The following is a 27,206-nucleotide window of genomic DNA, read 5'->3' as shown; positions in this document are numbered from 1 at the left end:
CATCATCATAAGAGGTCAAGGGGAAGAAGACATCCTCAGCCACATTAGCAATGCTCACACCGCCTTCTGTCGACTTTGATTGTGGCTCTGGTCTTGAAAAGAAATAAGGATGAACACTAAAGTCAGGATCTACAAAGCCCTCATCTGCACCATTGTCCTTTATGGCTGCAAGAATTGGTCTATGCAGACAAGTGAACAATGCAAACTGGAGATATTTGACCATCACTGCTTATGATGCTGCATCCGTCATTTTCACTAGCAACAGTTTATCTCCAAAAGTTTGTGCTCCAAAAATCTCTCCTTGTACAATGTTTTTGTTGGTTCAGCCACACCCTCCATTGGCACCATGGCCTACTATAATAATATGTATAGTAGGCCATGTTGGCACCCATGTGACTTCATTCGTGAAGTCATTGACCCAGCGCAGCTACCAGGCTGAAAGAAACATGGTGGTGACCAACTCAAAATGGTGACTCAGGATTGTGATGCAGGATGCTGAACTGATTCTAGGGCCTTACTTTTATGGGGTCTGTCGCTGAAACTATGAATGGCTTTTTTCTTTTTTTTTTTTTACAACATATTAAGTAGCAATACACATGAAAAAATTGAAATAGCTTGAAATATTTCAATATTGGTATGCATAGAAAGAGCTTGATGAGCTAAGAAAGAATCTTTTTAAATTTTTAAAATCTGATTAAAATTAAGGAATGGCTATTTTTGTGCCTCACACGTTTGGATATTTTTCCCTCTTTAAGACCATATGCGTTTCGTCACATTTTTTACACTACTTTTTCAATAAAAATGTCATATCTTTGTTAAAACACAAGACTAAGAAATGAAATTTACCATATAAGTGTATTTTTGTACAAGGAATCAGAATATGCAACTGAAAATCTCCCAAAGTTTATGGTTTCCAAATAATCTGCAGTAAATGTGCATAAATATGCAGCAATTCCTTAAAAATGCCATGTATCCATAAACAGAAAAGAAGTTGGAGAACTCAAAGTTGAATTGTAATGTGCTTTATGTACAAAAAACTTAAATCTAAACATAAGACCATTTAAAAATGAATATATTACAATATTTCTTTGGTATTATTGTAGATTAACACCTTCTGTTTAACCCCACTCAACTCCTTCTGACCACCCCTCCAAAATGTGATTCTACCTTTTTAGGAAATTATGTATAAAATGCCATGAAAAACTTTAATGAAAGATAAACAAATTATTTTAGAATTGAATGTAAAATAATTTCCTAATATAGGTCATTCTAGCATTTTAGGGCAGTTAACTTTTTTTTTTTTTTTTTTTTTTTTTTTATAAGATGATTATGTGTAGTTTTAAGAGGGTTTCTATGCAATGAGAATATGGGAAGGGTTGCCATTCGGACTTTGAATTAATTGTAGGGGCTAAGGAAAATTATGTGTGAACATACTGAAAACTTGACAGAGACAAAGCTAACAAAAACAATATTAGAGGGGGGAGCGGTTAGTTTCACAAAAATTTAATGTAAAATAATTAACCATTTCCTGGCCATTCTAGCATTTTAGGACAGTTAACCAATTTATTTTCATGTGTATTTTTCTTTAAGGAAGGATCTATTTTTTGTTTGTTTGTTTTAGATGCTTGTATGTGGCTTACAAAGGTATTTTATTTGGGGGGGGGGCTTGCCACTCGAACTTAGTGTTATTGTTAGGGTTAAAGAGTGTTTTAGGAATACGAACCGTTACTTCATTTTTGTTTTGTTGTCCTAACTGCAAAATGCCGTTTCCATTTCAAATAAATATTTTACAGAAAGATATAGATATATATATATATATATATATATATATATATGTGTGTGTGTGTGTATTCGACAGGTAAATAAGTCAGAAAATGTTATATTTAGTTTTAATTTAATAAGAAACTGCGTTGTGAAATTTCAAAGAAAGTTCCATAAATTTGTTGGGGGGGGGCTTGCCACTCGAACTTAGTGTTATTGTTAGGGTTAAAGAGTATTTTAGGAGGAGACTTGCCACACATAATTTGTATTAGAGGTGAAGTTAAGAGAGCTTTTTTTCAAAGAGAGCGTTCAAAAATTTGTTGATTTCTATTTTCGAGGTTGAAGGTGTTAATTCCATAGGCCGTTTATACTACGCTGGAGCAGGTTGTAAAAATATCTTTCGCTTAATAAGTAGAAAAAAAAAATAACGAAATAAAAAGCTTCCTAATTGTAGTTTGATGTGTTTTCTTTTAAAATTTCAAGAATATTGATATAGATTTTGAGGGTTTGTATTACTATACACATAGATTCGAAAAAGTTGTCAAAAAACAAATATATGACAAATAAATATTATCAAAAGCAAGTTACTTTTCTACATAACTGGATAATTTTTTAGTGTTTTTATTTAATGTAACATGTTTATTCAGCTTGAAAACAGTGTTTACCGATGTTTTGGAAAATTTAAAATGGCGCCCGCCCGACTCTTGAAACGGTAAGTTTGTGGAAAAGAGTTAAAAATAAAAAAGTAGACAAAATACTGCTAGAAACTCGCTCAATATATGTTACCGTGACATGTGACAGACATATATTCGGTGAGTTTTTAACAGTATTTTGTATAGTTTTTTTTTTATTTTTAACTCCTTTTCTCAAACTTACCGTGTCAAAGAGTCGGGCCGGGCACCATTTTTAATTTTCCAATACATCGGTAAACACTGTACGTTTTTCGAGCTGAATAAACATGTTACATTAAATAAAAACACTAGAAAATTATCCAGTTAGGTAGAAAAGTAACTTATCTTGCCTTTGATAACATTTATTTGTTATATATTTGTTTTTTGACAACTTTTTCGAATCTATGTATAAACGAGATTTTGATACTTATTTTGATTTTGAAAAAAAACATTTGTGGCTGTTCGCAGTAAAACATTGTTTTAATTCGCTGTTCAAAACTAATTTAAAGAATAAAAGTGCATGCAATCTACAAAAGTTTATTTTGTTTTTTTAACCATGTTTTTAAATTTGACGAGAAATGTGAGAAATTGCAACAGATTCAATGAATGTCCGCGTATTCAATCACCGCGAGCGGATATTTTGTCAACACGGTTTTTTAACAAATAAGAAATAATATTTTTATTATGTTTGAAACAACTTTAATAGTTTATTTTGGAAGTATATTCCATAAATAAAATAAAAACCCCACTTTAAAAACAGAAATTACGATTTTTTTATATTTTATTCGCAGTTTTGTCTTAGGGGTGTCAAATTTGCAATGGCGATTTTCCCAAAGATTCTGAGTGCTTGCTACAGATTCATAATGCCGAATTGGTTGGGATTGTTATTATACATTCTGAAAACCGAATAGTTCTAAACTAATGTTATTCTGATAACAAAATAGCTCTAATTAAACATATAAGAACATTTATATTCATATTTTCATGTTTTTCTTAATTCGTTCTTGAATAAAAATTAAAGAACGCGTGTTGTTTATACACTGTGCTGTGCTATGGCTGATTCTACAGGCTGGAGCTGCTGCTGCTGCTAGTACTTCATTTGACCAAATTCGAGAAATAAAAACAATTTTTTTTTCGGGTAGGTCCTTTTAAATTATCAATTACCGCGGTCCTACTCAACATAAAATAATACTTTTAATTGATAAAGATAGTAAAAAGATTGATTTACTTACTACTGGGTGTCCGAAGAATTTTTTTCAAAATGTTCGATACTAGTCATATTAAAGTCTTATTTTTAACACAACAAAAAAAGAAATGGTCAAAAATATTTCGGACACTTGACAGTATTAAGATTAACACCTCTACTGATTGGTTCCCAAATTTCATGACGAAATTCTTCAATCACGGTACGGACCTTTAGAAAACAGGGGGGGTCATTACAAAACCTTACCGAAAACGCCATTTTATGACGTTCACATTTTTATCACTTTATTTGCTTAAAACTCTTAAAATATATAATGTACATTCATATTTATTAATTCATTTGAAAGTATATTCATTTCCGAACAAAACAGTAGTAATTTGAAGACTAGAAGTGCTTTGGTTTAAAAAATATGGCTATTTTAGTAGAACTACCTTGAAATCTGTGATTATCCAAAGCGTTTTTTCGTCCGTGTGTATTACTATATTAAGGCCTTGAGGCCACTCAAAGGTAAGGGTTAATGTGGTGTATGGTAGTCGTTGTGACAATATTATAGTAATTGAAATTTGTTATAATTAGATTATTTAAAAAGGACAGTTCAATAAGAACGTGTTTATGACAATATTGTAGTTAGCCAGAAACTCATAATTAATTGGATCACTGTGCCTGGTCAGCTAGTGTTGAAGACGTGGCAAACTTGTTGGAAAGAACCAACCCAAGGTGAATACTGTAACCATGACTTCTCTCCCTTTCTTGCTTTTCCTCCCACTCCCCCTTGCTTACCTTTTCGCTCTCTTTCTCTGCTCTTACTATTATCTCCCCCTCCTTACAAGAGAACACATAGTTTTAATCATATACTAAACCTCCAGGATCTCACGGACTGATGACATCATTTTGTAACTATATTTGGTTATTGTTGCATTTGGAGAATGGTTTATCAGAATCATTAGAATCTGAATGATAAGTAAAAAATAGCTCATTGTAATTTAAATACAATTTATTCGTGGCAGAAACCTTAAGTTATTTACAGAACAATATCTCGTGTCAAGCGAAGCCGCCATACTGTTCATTATTCTTCCAGAACTCTCTAGTCTTTTCAAGATCTATAAAGGGCAACAACTCTTACTTTCTTTATTTAGAGTTATTTCCCCTTTAATCGCTATAACACCTTGCCTTTGAAATATGATGCTTGTAGGATGTTTGATGTGAGTCTATTTGTAGAGTTAAAGTTGGTTTGCACCATTTGTTGCCTCATTCAGTTTGAACCTTTCTTCTCAGACTTGCTATGTTTATTGCATGTTGCTTGAACACTTTGAAGTAATTCAAATGCGTCCAGTAAAATATTTAATGGAATTATTCTTATTTGATTGTCTCTTTGGAAGATATGAGTGACAAAGCTGATTTGCATTTCTGACCCAAATAGGTGATCGTACATCCACATCATAAATTACATTATCAGAACGACATACTGTGTGACCTTGTGTCCATTTTTATTTACCATTGTAATAGTCTTTTGCTAATAAAGGTTGGCCTGGTAGGAATTTATGTAACCTTACTCCATAATGGCAATTGAACTGGTTTTCTATTGTCCTGTTTCTCTTGAGAAGATTATTTTATGATGGACGAATATCATCCATTGGTGAACGTATTTTTCTTTTCATCACTTCTTCAGCAGAAGATTTTACATTTTGGGCAATTTTGGATTTGGGGTAGGTCTGTAGCTATTTAGAAATATTTCTGTGATCTCTCAAGTAGTTCCTTCTCTTTCAACTTCAAGAGTGCCCTCTTAAATGTGTCGACAAAGTGTTTGGCTTGGCCATTTGATTGTGGGTGGAAAGATGGAGATCTGAGATGCTGAATACTGTTTTATTTACAGAAGTCAGAAAATTCTGCTGAGGTAAACGCAGTACCGTTTCCAGAAACTAGAATTTCAGGAATGCCCAACTTGCTGAAAATTTCCTGTAGTTTCTTTTACAGTTTTGTTTGATGTAGCATGGTAATCTGGAAGACTTCTGGCCACTTACTGTAAGCATCATTAAGTAATGTTGTCCGTTAATTGGTCCTGCAAAGTCCATGTGTAGTCATGACCAAGGCATTTCTGGGGTAAGCCATGCATGCCATGTTGTTTTCCGAGGAGACTTTGCAACCAGTTGACATTTGGCACAACTTTTTACAAGTTCCTCTAATTGCTTGTCCATGTTTGGCCAATACACATAGCCACGTGCCAAAGCTTTCATCTGATTAATTAGTGGAATTGCTTGAGAACTCTATTCTGGAGTTTGAATGGGGCAACAGCACTTTCTCCAAAAAAAAAAAAAAATGTTCTATTGATCTCGGATAAAGATCTCTGAAAAAATGGTTGAAGCTGCTGGTCAGTGCATGTTGTTGGCTAGCTTGTCAAACTTTCTGTAATAATGGATCTCTGGTTGTAGCCTCTTGGATAACAGGTAGCGATCTCACCATGAAAACAAGTGCAGAGACAACTTCAGGTTCCACAGATATAGCAGCGATGACTGTGTCTTCCACGACGTTTTGATAAGAACACGAGTCTGAATAATGCATCTTCCTGGCTAATTTTGCTGCCTGGTTTGTACTTCATAAAAAAATTGTAATCTCAAAGTATAGTTGTCCATCTTTGTAAGCGGTTTTCTGTATAAACTGGAATTCCTTTCCTGGAACCAAAAATACTTATGTAGGGCTTGTGGTCTGTGATCAGAGTAAAATGCCATATTTTGTGAAATTTTTTTACCGTGTAGATAATTGCTTGGGCTTTTTTCTCAATTTGGCTATACTTTCGTTCAGTAAGCAACAATGACTTTGATACCTCTGCAATGGCTTTTTTGCTTCCATCAGGAAAAATGTGTGATATTACTGCTCCGACTCAATAGCCTGGAGCATCTGTCAAAATGATGGATTGTAGTGTGTCAGCAATAGATCAGAAATAAGAAACGTTTTGATTTCCTCAAATGCATGTGCTTGACCAGTTCTATTTGGTATCTTTTTGTAAAAGATTATTCAGAGGGTCCCGTAACTTGTGCAGTTTGGGTAAGAAAGAATCATAATGACTTACAAGGCCCAGAAAGGATCATAGTGTTGCAACATCCTTAAGAGCTGTCATGTGCTTTATTGCTTGAATATTGTTCAGGTCTGGTTTTTGAGCATTTTTGTCAAATATGAATCCAAGGTATTTCACAGAAGTTTGAAAGAATTTGCATTTGTCTTAAGTGAAATCTATATTGTTGAATTTGATTCAGCACTGAAGTAAGATGATGCAGAAGTCCTTTTTTACAGAAACTCCTGATAATCCTGTGAGTATACTATCCATAGTTTGTTGGAATATTGCTGGAGCTAACTTGACCCCGAATGGAAGGCGGTTAAATTGAAATAATCGCTTGTGGGTGTTGATAGTGAGAAGATTTTTGGAATATTTATCAACTTCCATTTGTAGATATGCATCTGCAAGGTCCAGTTTTGCAAAACAAGTTCAACTGTTGAGTTTTGAGAACAGATCTTCCGGTATGGGTAGTGGATACTGAAGTATCTCTAGTCTGTCATTTAGTTTTGTGTCTCTAGTCTGTCATTTAGTTTTGTGTTGAAGTTCACACATAGACATAATTTGCTATTAGCCTTCTTCACAATGACAAAAACAACCCACATATTTTATTTTAAAAACTTGGAATTTTATCTGGAGAAGGCCTTCAAAAACTTTAAAAAGCTTTGAAAATGGGCAGTGTGAGTCTGTACAAACCATTTCTTCAGATGTCGGAAGGATATCCCTCTCACCAGATTGCCAAAATCTGCACTTTTTTCCCCAAATACTTAAAAAAAAAAAAAAAAAAAAAAAAATTAACATTAGTTTTTTTTTCTTCTCCAAATGCATCAAAATTATAATTGCTGGTTGTTTATGTTTATTCAGGGCGTAGTGATTGCAGGGGCAGACAACTCATGCTATCCTTATTTTGATAGGTAATAGCACTAAAATAGTCACAAGAAAAACGTAGAAAAGTATTTTTAATTTTTAGATAAAACAATTCAATTTTTTAACCTTTGAATTAAAAAAATGTTTTTCATTGTATTGTTTAAAAGAATTTTTACATTGTAGATTTTTTTTTCCATTGTTGTAGTTATTTTCAAAAATTGAACTTTGGCTTTTATTGAAATATACATAAATATCAGTGCTTTTTTTTATTTCAATAAGAATAAAGTTTTATTTTTTTAAAAAGGCAAAATTTAGGTGTTGGTGCTCCTATTAAATTAATCGATTCTGAGACTTTCAGTCCATAAAATAAAGGACAATCTCACGTTTGGAGTCCAAAATTTGAAAAAATTTTATTAAAATAACTAAAAAAAAAATGACAAAAAAATTCTTGTGGTTTTTAACTTTTAAATTCAGATGAACATATCTCGGCTCAAACAAAATGTTATTGATCGAAATAAGCACCATCAGAATCAACACAGTTTTGCCAACGTAAAACAAGTGTATTTATGCTAGTAACGTAAAAATCTTGTATTCTGGTGGCGATGAAGTCGTTTTTGATATCGCTTAGGTTTTTTAAGCATTTTTCATGGAGAAAGTTGTCAAGATGCTTTAAAAAGTGGTAGTCTATAGGTGAGAGGTCTAGAGAGTATGACGGATGAGGTAGTTTTGAAGCCCAATTTATTCAACTTCTGCAGGGTCAGTTTAGCAAAATGCGGTAGGGCATTGTTGTGGAGGAGAATTGGGCCTTTTCTGTTGACTAATACTGGGTGTTGTTGTCAAAGTTTCTGATGCATTTCATCCATTTGTTGACAGTACTTCACCGCTGTAATGGTTTTGCATGCATTCACCAAACTGTAATGGATGAGATCGGTTACAGACCACCAAACAGTCAGCATAATCTTCTTTTGGTGCAACTCTAGTTTCGGGAAATGTCGTGAAGCTTCGTCAGCATCTAACCACTGAGTTGAGCATTGCCAGTTGTTGTAGAGAACCCACTTTTCGTTACAAGTCACAACCCTGTTGGAGAATGGGTCGTTCTTGTTGCACAAAAGAATGGAAGACGACATTGATCGTCGTTCAATTTGTAATGCAAGTTTTTTTTGTCTTTCCAGTCTCTCAAATTAAATTGAAAGTGTGCTGCATGTCTAAATACCCTATATATCAAATTTCAACTCTGTAGACCAAATATTCAGAGTAGTTTTTTTTTTTTTTTTTTGCACACACACACACACCGACAAGGTCACTTTTATATATATATATATATATATATATATATATATATATATATATATATATATATATACTAGCAGGCCACCTGGCATTGCCTGGTCGTAAAATACACGTAAATATTATATTTTATTTCATACAGAAACTGAGACCTGTGCATATGAGTATTATGTTTCTTCTAAGTAAAAAAAAAAAAAAATAAATAAAATAATCGAGCTGAGATCGAAACCTAAAGTGAGTCAAGTACGATAACCATTAGGTCAGCTTGACACAATCTTTCAAAAGTGTTTTCCAACCTACTTATTCTTAACATAAGTAATCTCTCATATGAACGAGTCATGCGTGTGTATTTGTGAAACAGTTGTCAAAGAGATTAAAATCCGATGACCTCCACATACCAATTTTTCCCTTTTTGACTCCTTAGCAGCCCTTTTTTTCTGGCTGAAAATCGATTAAAAAGTTTTCCACATGTCTGAATACTCTATATACCAAATTTCGAGTCTGTAGATATAAAATTTGTTGAGTATATAGGTTGAGAATTGTCCTCACATATTCTCACTTTTATAGTTATTTCTGTGTGCTATAACATTTTCATCTTAAATTCTACGCAATTATGCAGAATGTAGAAACTATGCATAAATAGAATTCAGCATAATTGTGAAATGAACCCAATCAACTAATAAGAAACCATAAAAATGAATAATTAATAAATGAACGTGCGTTTTCAAAGGAATTTGCAAATTAGTTAACCTTCATGGAATCACTTGCATATCGATGACTGAGTATGTTAAAAAGTTTGTTTTAATAATTTTTGAATAGAAAAGGTAGGCTTTTAATATCAATGTCAGAGCGAGAAAAAAAACCTCAACTTAATAAGTATGTAGATATATATACCTTGTTAGTTACAAATCGTTAGACATTTGCTGTACACGATAGCTGATATATTGAATTAAATTGATTAGAATGTTTTTTTTTTTTTGTTTTTTTTTTTTTGCTCGTGTTCACCTCAAACAAGGCATATCAGGAATACCTAAGGGTTTTTTTTTTTTTTTTTTTTTTTTTTATTATTACATTTTCACCCCAAACAAGGCACATTGCCACTTTGGTGTAGGGGGCTACTATCAGGGGAAACATCTACTGGGGAACTATGTAGGGATTAGGGCAGCGAGATGTTGGTTCACGTTGCACTTGAACTTATGCATGTCAGTACAGTTGGGGAAGCAGTGACCTGGAATGGAATTCCAAAGTCTAGCAGTTCTGGGGAAGAAACTACTGGAGTAGAAAGATCTTTTACATCTAGGGATCTCTACAGTTATCCTTGGACCTTTATTATTCCTAATATTCATATTTATAAATGATGGTCTTGTAGAGATACAGGATGCTCTCAGGTGTGAGTAGTTAAAAATATGAAATATGATATAAACATCTGGCAGGCTTGTGATGAGAAAAATGTCTTTCTGTTAAGAGAATAGGTCATCTAGAGTTGAGTTTTTCCACTTTGCAAAAAATTATTTCATGATGAGGAAGCATACCATTTGGGATTCTGGGATTTGAGGTGAGGATTATGTCCATTTTAGCTAACAGATCCTCTGGACAGACAATATTTTTTTATGCTTGACCAGACCCCATGAAGAAATAAAAATAAAGAAAAATCTGTATGACGTATGTACCTGTGACAAAAAGAAAATATTGTACACCAAAAATCACATAAATTGGTTTTTAATTAATAAAATCAAATTTAATGTGTAACCTACAAGCGACTATCTTCATTCTCTCGCTTTTTATTATTTACATCATACCATTCCTCTTCTCTTTTCTTTTATCATCCAACCTTTATGTTTTACGGACTTCTTTTCAGATGTTCAACTTCTCTTAAATACTTCTATCTATCGGCACTTTCTACAGTGATTCATTTTTGTTTAAACGCCTTTTTTTTCCTTTGTCATTTTCAGTCATCGGACGAAGCGTCTTTAAGAGCTTTAGAGGCTCTGATGACAGAGTTCTTTGCTGGTGCCACCACAAATGGAAGGAAAAGAGAAATTGGTAAGTTGGAGGCAGAAAACTCTTACAATTTTCTCTCAGTCTATTTAAAAGGAAGTACTTGTTTTTTTTTTTTTGTTTTTTTTTTACTTTAGGGTGGCAAAGTAAGGAGAATAACTTTTCTCAACTTATATTTTAGATTTTCTTTTTTTTTTTTTTTCCAGCAAATATGTATTACTAATTAGAAATTAAAAACGATAATAAAAACTGATTTAAAATCTTCAGTAATTGTTGCTTTATTCGCAGAGAATAGTTGTGCGATGGTGTCCAAATTTGTAAGCTTTTTTTTTCTTTTCTGAATTCCAAAAATATAAAGTTCCAAATGACACTTATTTTGGTACTTATCAAGAACCTGATCCAATTTCATTTAGCCACCTTTCAGCAGATTACAGTAAGATACTGAAAGATGCAGATTTGATTAATCAATTAGTAATCAGTCTTCAGCAGACAAGTTTAAATGAAATTATCAATGTCATTGCAACAAGAACAAAAATTTTATATACTTTTCTTGAAAAAAAAAATTGATATACTTTCCTTTAAGAATTTAATTTTATACATTTTTTGAAAAAAAAAAATTTATACTTTTCTTGAAAAAATTTTTATATTTTTCTTGAAAAACAAATTTTTAAAAATTTTTCTTGAAAAAACAAATTTTTGAAAATTTTTCTTGAAAAAATTTTTATATTTTTCTTGAAAAACAAATTTAAAAAAAATTTTTTTGAAAAAATTTTATATTTTTCTTGAAAAACAAACTTTTCTTGAAAAAACAAATCTTTATACATTTTTCTTGAAAAAACAAATCTTTATAAATTTTTCTTGAAAAAAGAAAAAAAAAACGTTTTTGTTACTTTCATAAAATTATGCTTATGGTAACTAGTTTCTTTATAGCTTTCTGGCAGTCTTTGTGTCGACTTTTTCAAAATGCTTACATAACTGTACCGAACGATGCTGATGCAAAGTTGGGTCGTATAAGGACTGACAATTTAATTGCCTATTGACAAGATGTTTCCTTAGTTTCCTTATACAAACAAATTTTCAAAAATATTTGTTGATAAAAAATCTAAAAATAAGAAATCTGACATTTTTTTTTTCATTTTTTTTTTTTTCCCCAGAGGAACTGCTGAATACTTTTACCCAAACGCAAGACTCCTGGAAGCATTGTTTGTTTTTCATGGCGAACACCCAAAACGAATATGTCATGATGTTCTGTCTTACTGTATTGGAGGTAAGTCCTGCTTTTTGAACTTTCTCCAATGACAGGGAAACATGTGCAGCATTTCTTCTTTTGATTCTTGTATGGAATTCCCTCTGTATAAAAAAAAAAACAATAGTAAAGAAAGAATCTGTATGTGATGAAACAAAAATATCATATTCCAAAAATCACTTAAATTGATCAAGTACTTTTGTATTTTATAAAGAAAATCAATTTTAAGCGATTAATAGGAATTCATAGGCATTACAACATAAATCTAGTATGACTAATAGTTATCTCCCTTTGTTTCTATTTTTAATTTATTTGGTTCTTGTCCAGAATTCTCCCATCTCCAAAAGTAAAGAAAAGTCTTTATATCACATCCCAAAAATCACGTAAATTGATCAAGTAGTCTTATTTTTATATAGAGTAAATCATTTTAAAGTAATTAATGAGAATTAGTAGTCATTACAACATAAATTTAATAAGTACAAGTTATCTCCCTTGTTTATGATGTTTTTTTTTCAAAATGGTGGGGCAAAACAGTCACTCCTCAGATACTTATATAATTTGATTTTTCTTATTTGAAAATATAATTTCTTTATGTGATCAATTTAAGTTATTTTTGGAATAAGATATTTTCGTTTCGTCATGGGTACGTACATCATACAGATTTTTCTGTATTTTGGTTTTTAATATAAAGGGGAACATTTTCTTTAAATAAATTGTCCAAACAAAACTAAAATTGTTAAAATCCGAAAAGAAATGAAGGAAACAGTTGTTTCCATTCTTTTTTTTTTTTTTTTTTTTTTTTTTTTTAAACTGTCAAACCTGTAAAATTATGTCAGTTGAATTTTAATAGTTGGACCTAAATAACATTTAACTTGATAGATCAAACTTTGCTTCTGACTAGCCGATTTGCATTTACTATTGTTGTACCATGTTATTGGCAATAAACTTATGTCTTTTGCTTTTTTTACATATGAGTTAGCACTTATGCCTGAAAGCCACTCAAGGATAAAGATTAATGAGTGTAAAGTGTCTTTGATGTGGATGACAAAAGTTTTTAGAGGGCACACATACACACACGACTGAAATTTATGTAATAGAAGGGCAATTAAGTTCATAAGCAGGATCAGTTTGCAAGAGGTAGGCCAAGGAAAGAATGAGAGGAAGTAGATGTGAGAGAAAGAAGGATAAATAAAGACATGGCCAGAGGTAGGTTAGTTTCAAAATCAGTTTCTGAAAGCCATTGTACATGTCAGCATGTGGAACGGATGTTATGATGGCAGTTAGGGTCAAAAGCTTTACAATTTTATGGCCTTTGCCCTTGACTTAATCTATATAATATTTATTTTTCAGATATATTTTTCTTCTTTTATATAACTATCGGGGATGGGGGAGGAGGTTGCCCAGCCGTAAAATGCAGTTAAGAAAAAAAAAAAATGGGACTTGGGTGCCATCAGCTAGAAGTGAAACTATAAGCAAAATAAAAATAATAAAATTTGGTGCATGCTGGATGCAAACTTGCAAAAGTTTGTACGCAAACTCTATTGATCCTACCACAATGATACAAATTTAGCTTTTTAAAATAAAACAATGAATAGACCGTTCACGCATGCATGATTAATAAACAGCATCAAAACCAAGGTATTTACCTAAACCTCGCCTTCAAGCAAAACGACATGAACATATTTCTACATATTTCTACATGAAATAGTTGATGATTTTTTTTCTAATTTTTCGATATTATGTGTGAGTGATCGCTATTTCTAACGATACCAGGTTCATGTCTGTTTAATGTGGATGACAAAAGTTTTTAGTGGACACACATACACACACTAACACACAGACGACTGAAATTTAATAGAAGGGCAATTATCTATACACTTGTATGCCTAGCTAAAACCTCAAAAATACAAAAAAACCCACAAAGTTGGTATTTTATTAATTAGCATAACAATGGCAAAATAATATCTAAAATTTAGAAAAAAATTAATTAATTACGGGTCAAATGGTTATTTGTATCATTTAATGCTATCAAAAATTAAACATAATTTTTACTGTTATCATATATTAATATAGCCCAAGAAATGGGTCAGCATTTTCAAATTGAAAGATGCTAACTCCAGATTTAATTTATCGTTTCCTTATTATTATCATTTCTCTAGAAAGAAAAGAGGAAAGGGACTTAGTTTTTTGTAGTGCTCTGGAGGCTTCCTCAAGTTTAATTATTTTTACTCCTTACATTCTCTTCTGGGAAAAGAAAGAGAGGGTTGGGGAGAGAGAGAGAGAGGTTTGAATATAAATTTTACTAGCCCTGTTTATGTGTTTCTTGCGTCAACATAACTGTCTTTTAGTTTTATTTACTAGTGTTGCCCGATCGTAAAATACATATAAATATTCTATTTTAAACTGAGACAAAAAGTAAAAAGTAAAAAAATACTTGAATTGAGATCAAAACCAAAACATAAAGACAGTAAGTATGATAACCATTAGACCAGCTTGACATGATCTGTACAATGTGTTTTCAAGCCTTCTTTTACTTAACATAAAGAAGCTATCATGTTTCACGACTGCGCATGCATGGTCATGAAACAATTGACACCCCGGTTGTTAGCTCGTAGATATTATCATTTAGGCACGATATAAAAAGTTTTAAGAAGTTGTCAGGCGACTGATCGCTTCTCGGAAAAAAGCCCTTCTTAGACATACATGAAAACGCACACACACACACACACACAAACATTTTCGCCTTTATATTTATAGATAGATAATTAATTATTATAATTATTAATTTTAACTCCTACCATGGTTGATGGCACCGACAAGAAGCAAATCGTAATGTGGATCAACTGTTATTTTCATGGCAGGTGCTCGTCTGAACTCCAATCCCTGGTCCCCCCTCGCCAATCTTTCACGAAAAACACCCGTCTAGCTGAATCCACTGTGAAAAATTTCCCCCACTCTATATCTGTGCCTAAATCAAAACGCGGATTTCATGAACAAAGCTTCTTTCTTAGAACTGCACGCCTGTGGAACTCTGTTCCGTCTGCCTGCTTCCCTCCGGACTACAACTTGGATGTCTTCAAGTCTAATGTTAACAAATTCCTAATGAACCGCCCCCTTAAGTAAACACTTCATCAAATCTCCTCACTAACGTAATGTACTTGCAATAACCCTTATCCCTGAGTGGCTTCCGGGCCTTGATAAGTGGTGATCTCTGTGTAAAAAAAAAAAAAAAAACCAGCTATTAGTGAGAGTGGATGGAGACTTCTTATTTATTATGACTCCTTATTTTGACAGTCTCTATGAAATTATTTTTTGTTTGAAATATAAAAATTCTCACCAAAAGGGGAGGTAATTTAAACTTTTTACTTGATTCCTACGTAACTGGATGTTAAAATATTGTGATTCATTTCCAGAATGTCATCAATAAACAATGGATGGGCTACAGTGGCAGCGACAAGATGGACATCCGATCGACCCTCAATCAATACTTGTACACTCACCATAACAAAGTGCCGTCGTTTATCAGGAATAAATTGGTCAAACTGGTTGTTGACATTGGACGTTCCGATTGGCCACATTTCTACCCAGATTTCTTTTCTAGTATTTTACAGGTAAATCATTTTTTTTTTTTTATCAGGAGAAATAACGAAATACAAGATGTACAAGGTGCCTTCAATAAATTTCCAGACTTTTTTTTTCGTATGGACACGTTTATTAATAGTACACACATTAAACTGTAGACCCCTTCAAAGTAATCTCCTCTGGCTGCAATGCACTTGTACTGTTCCAACAACTTCTGGAAGGTTCCATGGAACTCGTCTTGTGTGAGCGTGTCAATAACCCTCATCACAGCCTCTTTTATCTCCTAAATTGTCTCCTAACGACAACCTCTGTTTTCCTTGAGCTTAGGGAATAACCAAAAGCAAGGTCTGGACTATAGGGAGGGTGAGAAACATCTCCTTGCTGTTTTTCTCTGAGCACCCGTAAGACAAACTTTGTGCAAATCTTCCATATCTTCAGTTCCTCGCGAACAAGTATGTGTAATACTGATATCAAACTGTGCACTTATTGTCTCTATAGACACACAACGGTCCTTATCCATGAAATTCTTTATTTGGCCAATCAACTCTGACTTTACTCCCACACCTCTCATCATCCCTCACAGAATCCCTGCGTTCCTTGAATCTCTTATACAACTCAAAAACTGATGCTCGGTTCATGCAAGATGGTCCAAAAGCAGTCTGAAGCATTCCATATGTTTCTGAGGCATTTTTCCAAATTTAAAAGCATTTATTTTAATATCATTCTTCTAAAGTGTCTTAACATCCAGATTGCATTTTTGAAATTCACCAGCTGTAATAATCGGGCTTTAGTAGGGTGTCTTTCAATTCCTGCTGTAGCTGTTCATTTGAACTTAAAATCAGGTACCTTAGTACTTTTTGGTTATGAGGTGCCTTCAATAAGTTTCCAGACTTTTTCGTACAGGCATTTAAAATTGTTTTAGACACTTGAAAATTCAATATGTTATTGCTATACATCTTATGAGATGATTAGCCAATTTTTATTATTTCAGGTTCAAATGAACAGCTACAGCAGGAATTGGAATACATTCTACTAAAGCCTGATTGTCACAGCTGGTGAATTTAAAAAATGTAATCTGGACGTTAAGACACTTTAGAAGAATGATATGCAATAAAATTCTGTTTTCAACTTGGGGGAAAAATGCCACAAAAAGATATGGAATACTTCAGACTACTTTTGGGTGTTCTTGCATATATCGAGCATCAGTTTTTGAGTGGCATAAGAGATTCAAGGAAAGCAGGGATTCTGTGAGAGATGATGAGGTGTGGGAGGAGTAAGAAAGTCAGAACACCAGAGTTGATTGGCCAAATAAAGAATTTCATGGATAAGAACCGTCGTGTATCTATGGAGACAATAAGTGCACAGTTTGATGTCAGTGTGGGAATTGTATACACAATTATTCTCAAGGAACTGAACAGGAAATTTGTGCAAGTTTTGTTCGAAGGGTGCTCAGAGAAGATCAGAAAGAAAAACATTGTCATGACAACAGGAAGATGGTTGAACTGATCAATTCAGATCCTGCAGTTTTTGATGCTCTGCTGACCTGCGATGAAAACTGGATCTACTACTGTGACCCAGATTGTTTTCAAAATTGCGAATAAGATAATCGCTTCTCTGTTTCTTATAAAATTTGATTTTCTTATTTACAAACTAAAACTACTTGATTTACGTAATTTTTGGAATGTGATATTTTTTTTTTTTTTCACGGGTATGTACATTATACAGACTTTGTATTATTTTTATTTTTTCAAATATAGAGGTAATTCCGGATGAGCACCAATAAATTTTATTACTAAGTTTTTAAGATGGTGAAAGATAGCTTTTGAAGAATAAGTTCAGTGTGTACAAGGAACATTTCTTTTTTTTTTTTTTTTCCGTTTAAAGAAAAATTATTTTTTAATATAGGGTGAATTCTGGACAAGAATACTTGGTTCTTGTCCAGAATTCACCCTATATTAAAAAAATAATTTTTCTTTAAGCGAAAAAAAAAAAAAAAAAAATGTTCAGTCAGGATGTTTTTTTTTTTTTTTTCCTAATTTTTCTTTGTAGCTTATCCAAGAATCCGAAACGACGGCTTTGGGAGTGATACTGCTGCAGACCACCTCCGAGGAGCTCACCGCTCCCCGAGAAGATCTTAGTATGATACGCAAAGAAGAACTACACCGGCTGCTTCTTACCCAAGTTCCGACAGTGTTAAATCTTTTAAATAGTAAGTTGACTTTTTTGACGTTTTTTTCATTTCAATATTTTTGTAGTTTTTTGTCATCCATGTGATAGTCCATTCCCCTCCAATAGGGCTTTGTATACAATAATCAGATAAGAACAAGATATAGGATGCACAGGGTTCGTACAAGCTTGAAAAATCCTTAAATTTTAACTTTTTGGATTAAAAAGGCCTTATTTTTATTATATATGTACGTATATATACCATTCACTGGACAAAGCAGGAGAGGGTAGAGCGGTAGCTCAAGATATCGAATGCTGTTGACAGGGTATGGCATGAAGGTCTTCTCAGGAAAATCAGATCATACGGTATCACTGGACGAATACTTAACATAATTAAATCCTTCTTAGATAAGAGAAAAATCCAGGTTGTCCTCAACGGTCGTACATCTAAACAATATGCTATAGATGCGGGAGTGCCTCAAGCGTGATCCTTGGACCCCTATTATTCCTAATATTCATAAATTACCTCCCTGGCAAAATTGCCTGTGAGAGAGGTATATATGCTGATGACATCACCCTCTATAATAGACATGACAGGAAAACAAATGCACACATATCAAAAGAAATAGCAGAAACACTAGAAGATGACGTCCAATCTGTAGTGGAATGGGGACATAAATGGATGGTCACATTCAATGCTGCCAAGATTAAACTTGTTTCCTTCAATAATTACAAGAAACCTTCTCTACCACCAATAGCAATGGCCAAAGACTCTTTATCTGAAAGTACATCTTTTAAACTCCTCTTCACAGGAAACATGAGTTGGAACAATTACATTGAGAGCATTGGCAGGACTGCTGCGAAGAAGGTAGGTTCTCTCTACCATGCTAGAAAGCTACTAACATCCGAAAGTATCCTGTACCTCTATAAGGTCACCATTCGCCCATGTATGGAGTATTGTTGGTGTATTGGGGCTGGTGCATCTGCTACTAGTCTCTCGCTCACAGATAAGGTTCAAAAGAGAGTCGCCAACCTGACAGGTCCTGAACTGTCATCTAAGCTTCAGCCTCTGTCCCATCGATGAAATGTTGCATCCATCTGCATATTCTACAAGTACTTCAACGGTGAATGCTCCGACAAACTGCAAGGACTTGTACCCCCTCGACGTAAATACCCTCGACAAACCCGACAAGCAACTAAATCTCACCCCTTCACAGTAGAGATCCGGTTCTACGCATACGTCAGATGACGTCATGACCTGATTTACTTTAAATAGTTGAAAAACTTAACAAATTTCGTGTACGTCACGTTAGGTTAGTTGATTAGTGTGTTGGTTCATTATCTAAACGTTTTGGGTTCGAATCATGGTGTGAGATGTCTTTTTTACTTTTTTCGATATTTTTTAAATTTTACATATTGAACCAGTGTTATTTTTTTACTTCGCTTATCCACCCCCAACCACACACCCAAAAACACCTGGGTACCCACTGATTTTTAAAATTTTAATATCGAAACAGGCCTATTTAAGCCATTTTTCACGTGTTCGTTTTTCTGTTTTCGTCGTTCGTTTGCCTTACGTTAGTTTTTTTTTTTTTTTTCCCCTGCTTAAGTGTTAACGTTGTTTTCTTTTTTTACTTCGCTTATAACAAACAAACCTACGTCGTCGTTGTCATGCTTGATGACTTCCGGCCGCGCATCTGTCAATTTGGTTCTTAAATAAATTCAAACATCTTTCACTAACTTATTCTGGCGGGCCGATTTTATTTTAAAACTTCGCCTCAGGGCTTCGGGTTCTTTTTTATTTAACACCACACACACCTACAAACACCCGGGCAACGCCAGGTAGCTCCGTTAGTTGAAAATAAAATCAAAATATATTGTTTTGAAATTACATCGTATTATTGTGGATACAAGAGTTACGCCCCTTTATCACAAAACTATTTAATGTTTTCCATTAACATCAGGTAGTTTTATGTTAAAGGGATGTAACTCTTGTAACGACGATACTGGAAATTCAAAATTTAAAAGTAAAACGAACACAGCGTATACCAATTTATGATCGGGAAACTAGCATTTAGTTGTGTCTGGTATGTTGTTTTGTATGTAAATGAAAATGAGTTTTTCTGTTGTCAATTAAGTTTTTTGGTTTACTATATCATTGTTTATATATATCAAATTGGGGGGGGGCATAATAATAGAGCACCTGCAATGAAAATAATGATAGAGCAAGGATAGCCAAACTTGCTACGTCTCTTTTGTGAGAAATAGAAAGTAGTGTGTGAAAGAGGGCTTTTCTCACTAGATTTCGAAAACAGTTTTATACCTTGTCAATGCAGGAAAGAGTACTCTTAGCAGCTTCTTTCCAGATATGACAACAGTACTCCATCTTATGGTGTATCTGACTTTCATACAGGTAGAGGATTGCATCATGAATGCCATATCTTCTGGAGCAGTAAAATGATGTAACCATTTTACTAATGACATTGGCAATGGATTTGATGTAAATCTTCTATTTCATGTCAGGATTGAAGGTGTTACCCAGAAACTTCTCAAATCATTCATTTTAATTAGGGGTCAGGTATGGATCAAAGTGCTGGTGCAGAAAAGATTTATTTGTTTAGATAGATTTAGCATGATATGGTAAACAGGATGCGTTTTAGACAAAGATCGCACAAAGGTTATTTAGAAAGGCATGGTATGATTTCGACTTTTTCTAAGGAAATGAATAAATAGGGATCAACTTGGAGACCACCCCTTTCCCATGTAACATTACATCAAACCATTTCTATGCCATTGGACTATTCTTAAAAAAAATAATAAGGGTCCTTTCCATAGTATAGTAGTTTTTTTTTTTTAAAGGTATACCAAATATTTTTATGATGTTTGTAAGTTTTCTTCTATTTCTTGTCCAGATATTTTAGAATCTGTGTTGGAGAAACACTGGCATCTGGTAGCTGCTACGCCCCCACCATCGCCTACTCAGGGTGACTCTGGCACACGTCCACGTAGTTCTTCACTCATGCTCTTCTCTTCGTCCCCATTACAATCAGGTGAGTACAGACATTTTGAATGTATACAAAAACGGGAAAAAAACAATTTTAAAAAAGGTGTTTATGTAGAATAAGATTTGTTATTGTCAGAGTTTTCTGGGCAGTTTACGTAAAATGCTGAAAGGTGACAAAACAATGAAATCTTAGCAGCCAGCATCATTTAAGAAAACATTTGCTACCATTGGTTTATAAAAAAAATTAAACTGCTAAATTTGACACAGGCAGCTAAATCCCATCCCCACACTGTAGAGATCCCTAGATGTAAAAGATCTTTCTACTCCAGTAGTTTCTTCCCCAGAACCGCTAGACTCTGGAATTCCATTCCAGGTTCCTTTCTTTCCTAACTGTACTGACATGCAGAAGTTCAAGTGTAACGTGAACCGACATCTTGCTGCCCAAATCCCAACATAGTGCCCCAGTAGTTGCTGCCCCGGATAGTAGCTCCCTACACCAAAGTGGCAATGTGCCTTGTTTGGGGTGAAAATGTAATAAAAAAAAAACAAAAAAAAAAACACTGTTGCAAAAAACTCACTATTCCAAATCTCAATGCTCTGACAAAACTCAATTCCAAAACTCAACATTCTACTGTTAAAACTCAGCGTCTAGAACATGACGAACTGCTAACAACACTTGCTACTCTGACATCCAAATCCAAAATCAACCTGTCTCTGAAAAATCGGGCTTTTTATATCCAACCGGAAGCGTCTCTTTTGCAATATCGCAAGCATATAAAGAGAAAATGTGACCATTTTTTTTTCTTCATTCTTTGTTGGTTTGTACTAATTTTTTTAAGTGTTTAATTACAAAAGAGCAACTTATTTTGCTTTTGGTAGCGTTTCAGACCACACTAGTGTTCACAAATTTCCAAGCTTTACAATGTTGATCCCGTTACCAATAAAATAAAAAAAATAAAAAAAAAAAAAGAAAAAAAAAAGGGGGTTGGACATTGCTCTACGGACAAATTCATCTTTAGTTGACCTTTGACAACTAAATATTTTCGTTTACTAGCCAAATAGAAAAGTTACTAGCCAAACCTACATGATTTTTAGAATATGACATCTTCGTTCTATGACGAGTACATACATCATAAAGATTTTTCTGTGTTTTTTTAATAAGTGTAATTCTAAATATACAACAAATTTTATGTTGATACTTGAAGGTGTAAACGTTCTAATTTCTTCAGATATTTTTTAAACAGCCTTCGTTAAAAAAAAAGTATGTTCTATTAAGCTTTTATTGTTTAAATAATTTAACTTTGTTCGTTTTAAAAAAAAGTTGAAAAGATATTTTTCACTCATTAATGATTGTCAGTGAAAGAAATACAATCGCCAAAAGATAACTGTTTCATTATTTCTAGTTGCCATTTTGAAAAATCACTCGCAAATGCGATTGTTTCACCGCAATGTAGAGCCCTGTTATAGTCAGCTAACATACTTCCTAAATTCCAGCAAGGCTGCTACTGGAAGCAGTGACAACACAAATCAGTTCCTTTGCTTTTTTTTCTCGCATATATCTCCCCCTTTTTTTTTTATTACATTTTTTTGATTTTGTTATATTAACATTAGCATTTATTGTATAAATTCAAATAAAAAAAACTTTTACTTTTAAAATTAAAAAAAAGCTTTTATTTTTATAATTTCATAAACATATTTCTTATAAAATAAAAACTTGTATTTTAAAATTTTGTTAATAAAACTGCAAATAAAGACTAATTGTGTTATTCTTATCTTTTTATAATTTTGTTAATTTTTATTGAATACTTTTCAACAATGTCCTTTTCTTTTATTTAAATCGTTTCACAATAAAAAATACTGAACAACAATAAAAGTGAAGGAACTAATTCTCCTTGCCATCGCTTCCGGTAGCAGCCATACCGGAAGTTAGGAAGTATTTTAGCAGACTATAATCCCCACTCCAAAACAAAATTCCAACCTTTCATTTATTTTGAATCATTATTTTTTTTTTTTTTCTTGCAGACAGCCTCCTGAGTAACATGTTCAAGTGTCCATCTGGTAGCAACCGTGGCGTGCAACTCGAGGCCCTTCCCCCACTGGATAATGACTCTGCCGAGCTGTGTGAGCTGGCCCTCAGCTGCCTGGCACACTATTTCAGTTGGGTTCCGCTCTCTAACACGATTACTCCAAACCTGCTTAGTACTATCTTCCATTTTGCCGCCTTTGGCTGCGAGGTACGTACCAGTTATCGAGGTGGCGGCGGCCCCGGAGGAGGAGGCACTGGCAACCTGAGCAGTGGTGCTGGGGGCGGGCACCATGGAGTGGGTGGAATCAACACCCAGTCCCTTGGTGTTTTGGCAATGAACTGCATTAACGAGCTCCTATCCAAGAATTGCGTCCCACAAGAATTCGAGGATTTTCTATTGCAAATGTTTCAGCAGACGTTCTTCTTGCTTCAGCGCTTGACCAAAGAGAGTACTGTAAATACAGGTGGGAACAAACTCGCTGACCTTGACGAGTGGTAAGTATAGTCAATTCTTAACTTCCTCAGCTATTAAGTGAGTCATGGTATCAAAAAAGGTGGGCTCTCTCTAACATGCTAGAAAATTACTCGTACCAGAAAGTCTCCTATACCTTTACAAAGCCACTATTCATTGATGCATGGAGTATTGTTGCCAATAGTCTCTCATTCTTAGCTGGGTTTCAAAAAAGAGTCTCAAATCTAATTTGTCCTGCACTGTCGTCCAAGCTCCAACCTCTGTCCCATCGCTGCAATAGTGCATCCCTGTCTGTTTTACGAGTAATTTAATAAAATGTGCTCTGATGAACTCCTAGTACTTGTGCCCCCTTGATTAATCTTATTAGCAGCAAAATTTCACCCCTTCACTATGGAAATCCCTAGAGAATTTGAGAAGAAAGAGTTAAAAAAAAACATTTTAAATAACCGCATTAAAAGAATGGATAAGCGTTCTTTAGTAAATGTTGGAGGAGAGAAACCTTGCTTATGGAATGTGAGGACTAAAGGACAAAAAAAAGAAAGTGTAAGTTGTGATGCTGGCAGAAGTAAATCCAACATCCATTTCTTGTATATAACGAACCGAGTCTACGTGTTCATATAATTATGTGTATCATGTATATAATGAGTGTATATCTGTTCAGCGCGGCTTGTATCATCCAGAGCAGTGGTTCTCAACCTTTTTTTACTCATGGACCCCTTTTCCCTTTTTTTTATCTTGATGGACCCCTTCATAATTATTGGTCATAAGACAATCCTCTATTTTTCACTAATATAAATTTTGAGGTTTTAATAATCAAAGAAATATTATATAATTAAGCTTTATTTTTAAATGAAAACTAATTTAATGCAAATAAAGTATTCTACAACAACTATAATAATTATGATACTAATGATAATAAGTAATAATAATAATAATCTAAATTAGAGTGATAATAATTCTTTACCCATATCTTGTATTACAATATTACAAGGTTTCTTCCATGGTCAAGCCGATGGAGATCAGAGCTCTTCAGGCAATTGAATTCACTGCAGCATTTATGTACACTGGTTAAAATTTTTGATAAACAGTTAAAGTGGAATGTGTAATTTAAAGAAAAAAAAGAGATAGGCATTTTTATTCAGTGAGATCCCTGCGGTTGATGTTGCTCGGCGAGTTTTTTTATATCTGGTTCCATCGATGTTAATGATAGTCAAAAGTCTCCTCTTTTCACAATGTCAAGTCTATGGCGAACTTTTGAGAAACCACTAAATCCCGATTCAACAAGATGTTAGAAAAGCAATAACGTAGAGCTGTGCTTTATCCCAGAGCAAACGGTACTTTGTAGCAACATCATTTGTCTTCCATACATTGTACTTTCCATCTTTGAATTTTGCACGCATAATTTCATCACTTTGTAATTCAATGAGAGGATCTTGTAAAGATATGTCTATATCGGCAACATTAACTTCGAAAGGAATTGAAACCCAAGTTGGTATAACCATCATAAGTAGGTCACTAAACTGAGTTTGCATATCTGCATGCATATTTTCCATATATTCAGCATATAATGCAATTCATCTTGCAAATCGCTGCTAACAGAGGCCAAACAAGGAAACTGTTTAAATGCACAACGCCTGATATTATTCATATACAAGTGTAGTTTTCTCAGAAAAGCAACAATAGCACTTTTCCTAGATATCAGATCAGAACCTTTTCCTTGGAGCTGTTTATTAAGTGAATTCAGTTTTTCAAATATATCTGACTAGCGGGGGGGGGGGTTCACTTGCAAATGGGCTATCAATTGTTTTTCTACATACTCTGACATTTCATTAATGCGTTGTGACACAGAAGAGTTGCTTAAAGGGATGGAATTAGTAATTTCACTGGCATTTTGTTTCATAACTCATGAAATTATAACAGACACTGCTGTTTTCACCAACATTATGGGGTGTTCCAGCCTTTGCTATTATTTTGCTAATTTCATATTTCATGCCAGTAAACCATCACTCATTTTACTCACTTTGTTATTAAACACTTGAGACAGTGTTTTTCGAACTTGGAAATCATCACAAAGTTTTTTAAAAATATTCTACTGGTTTATCTTTCTTTCCTGTGTGATTTTTTTCTTCTTTTCTAGATGGATTTTTAGCTTGGAAGGTTTTATGTTATCATTTGAAAATACATTCATGCATCTGAGGCACGTTGGTTTCGATTCATTATGTGGTGCTGGAATAAATCCGTAAGACAAATATTCAACGGCGTACTGTCGGTACTTCTTTTTACGTGGAGTAGCCATGGGATGTCTGAAAAATAAACATATATATATATTTATATATGCATACATGATGATGATTGCAACGTCTTGTCAGACGAGTGCCACTCCCTCAGACATTTAAAATCCATGAGCCCAAATGCCTGAGGGAGTATCTATACAAATATGATGTCACAGAGTCTTAGCTTTGTACGACAGCTAAGTCTCTCTCTCGGTTCAAAATGTTGAGATCCAGCAACAAGCAAGAGCAAGATAGCCAGCAACAAATTAAACTGCAGACCAGCTTAATGCGGGTAATGGTCTTCCGCTTTATGGTTTTTTAAATCAGAGATTTGCTTCTCCTAGAAAGGTTGCCTTCACCACGGCTTACGGGAGCCCTCTCCATCCCCAATACACACATACACACACAAATATACACGGTGCTAGTTGGCCGTTGACCCAGAAAAAGAGTTCATTCGCCCTTTGGAAGGTCTTGTTTTTAATCCTTCAAGGAGACTTGCCGCCCTCCTCACCAAACAAGTCTGGTGGGGGAACCAGTTTAGTCGCCGGTGACCCGACCATGAGGCAGGTAGTACTGGGTTACATAGTACCAGTAGCACATGACATGACCTGACATGTATATGCATACATGATCTGACCTGACATGTATATGCATACATACATACATACATTATATATATATATACACAGCTGGTAATACAATTACTGCAGTTCATAATATCTAACTATATATATTGCTATTCATTTTGAGAACCCCTGATCTAGAGGATGTGTATATATGTGTCAATGCTCATTGGGCGGTGTGTGTGTGTGTGAATGTTTACACGCATGAAATTGGACAGTTCATAACCGGACAAAGAGACAGTTCTTTAACAGGATGAATAAGCATATAATATCTGCTTGGCACCAGACAAAGGAGACACATACCTTCTTCAAAATTGCAACACATCTGACAAAAAGACACATATCTTCTTCTAAATCGCAACTCTTTGGTGTATTGTTCTTAGACGTGCTCCCGAAAACTCATGAAAACCAAATTATATTTCACATTTAATATTTATTTTCATGGTTGCAACTTTTTTGCTCTGGGGGTGTATACTGTTTCTCTTTGGTGATTATATCTCTAATTTCCCGGCTGAATGCTTCCCGGCTGACAACTCCCTCTCTAAACTAACCTCTTCTGTGGATAACTTAACTTTGTGTCTCTAACTGACAGATTCCCTGGTCTGTTCTTTGTTAGTTGACTCTCTAATGTCACATAATCAGGTCAGTCCTTATTCCAGGTCATTGTTTATGTTTCTAAAATAATATCTATAATATATATATATATATATATATATATATATATATATATATAATATCTATAATATATTAATATTTTATTGTGTTATTTAGATTAATCAGACAATTGTTCTCATTTTGAATGTTGTCTGCACAACGTTTCGGTTGATGTAACCTCCGACCTTCGTCAGGTGTAAAAGGTGCCATGTTTTGGCAGGAAAAAAGGGAGGTAGCTCTACACTCTAAGGTTACAAAGATTTGGATTTGGAAATAAGTTTACAGATATTATAAAGATAATTAAATTATTAGAAAACCTTATT

General features: G+C 33.9%; 1 protein-coding gene across 1 annotated transcript in view; it reads left to right on the top strand.

Moving 5' to 3' along the window:
* Window positions 1–27,206, top strand: part of LOC145265604 (exportin-6-like) — a 95,431-nt gene that overhangs the window by 13,152 nt on the left and 55,073 nt on the right. Inside the window, exons 2-7 of the mRNA XM_080121617.1 lie at window positions 10,792–10,882; window positions 11,992–12,104; window positions 15,497–15,694; window positions 17,715–17,874; window positions 20,744–20,881; window positions 22,858–23,356. Of these exons, the coding sequence (XP_079977743.1) occupies window positions 10,792–10,882; window positions 11,992–12,104; window positions 15,497–15,694; window positions 17,715–17,874; window positions 20,744–20,881; window positions 22,858–23,356 (1,199 nt within the window). The remainder of the gene's footprint in view (window positions 1–10,791; window positions 10,883–11,991; window positions 12,105–15,496; window positions 15,695–17,714; window positions 17,875–20,743; window positions 20,882–22,857; window positions 23,357–27,206) is intronic.

Source organism: Euprymna scolopes, chromosome 40 (assembly GCF_053919585.1).
Source record: "Euprymna scolopes isolate OS-2025 chromosome 40, ASM5391958v1, whole genome shotgun sequence".
NCBI lineage: Eukaryota > Metazoa > Mollusca > Cephalopoda > Sepiida > Sepiolidae > Euprymna > Euprymna scolopes.
Note: the sequence above shows the minus strand (reverse complement) of the source record. Positions and strands in the feature narration are given on the sequence as shown.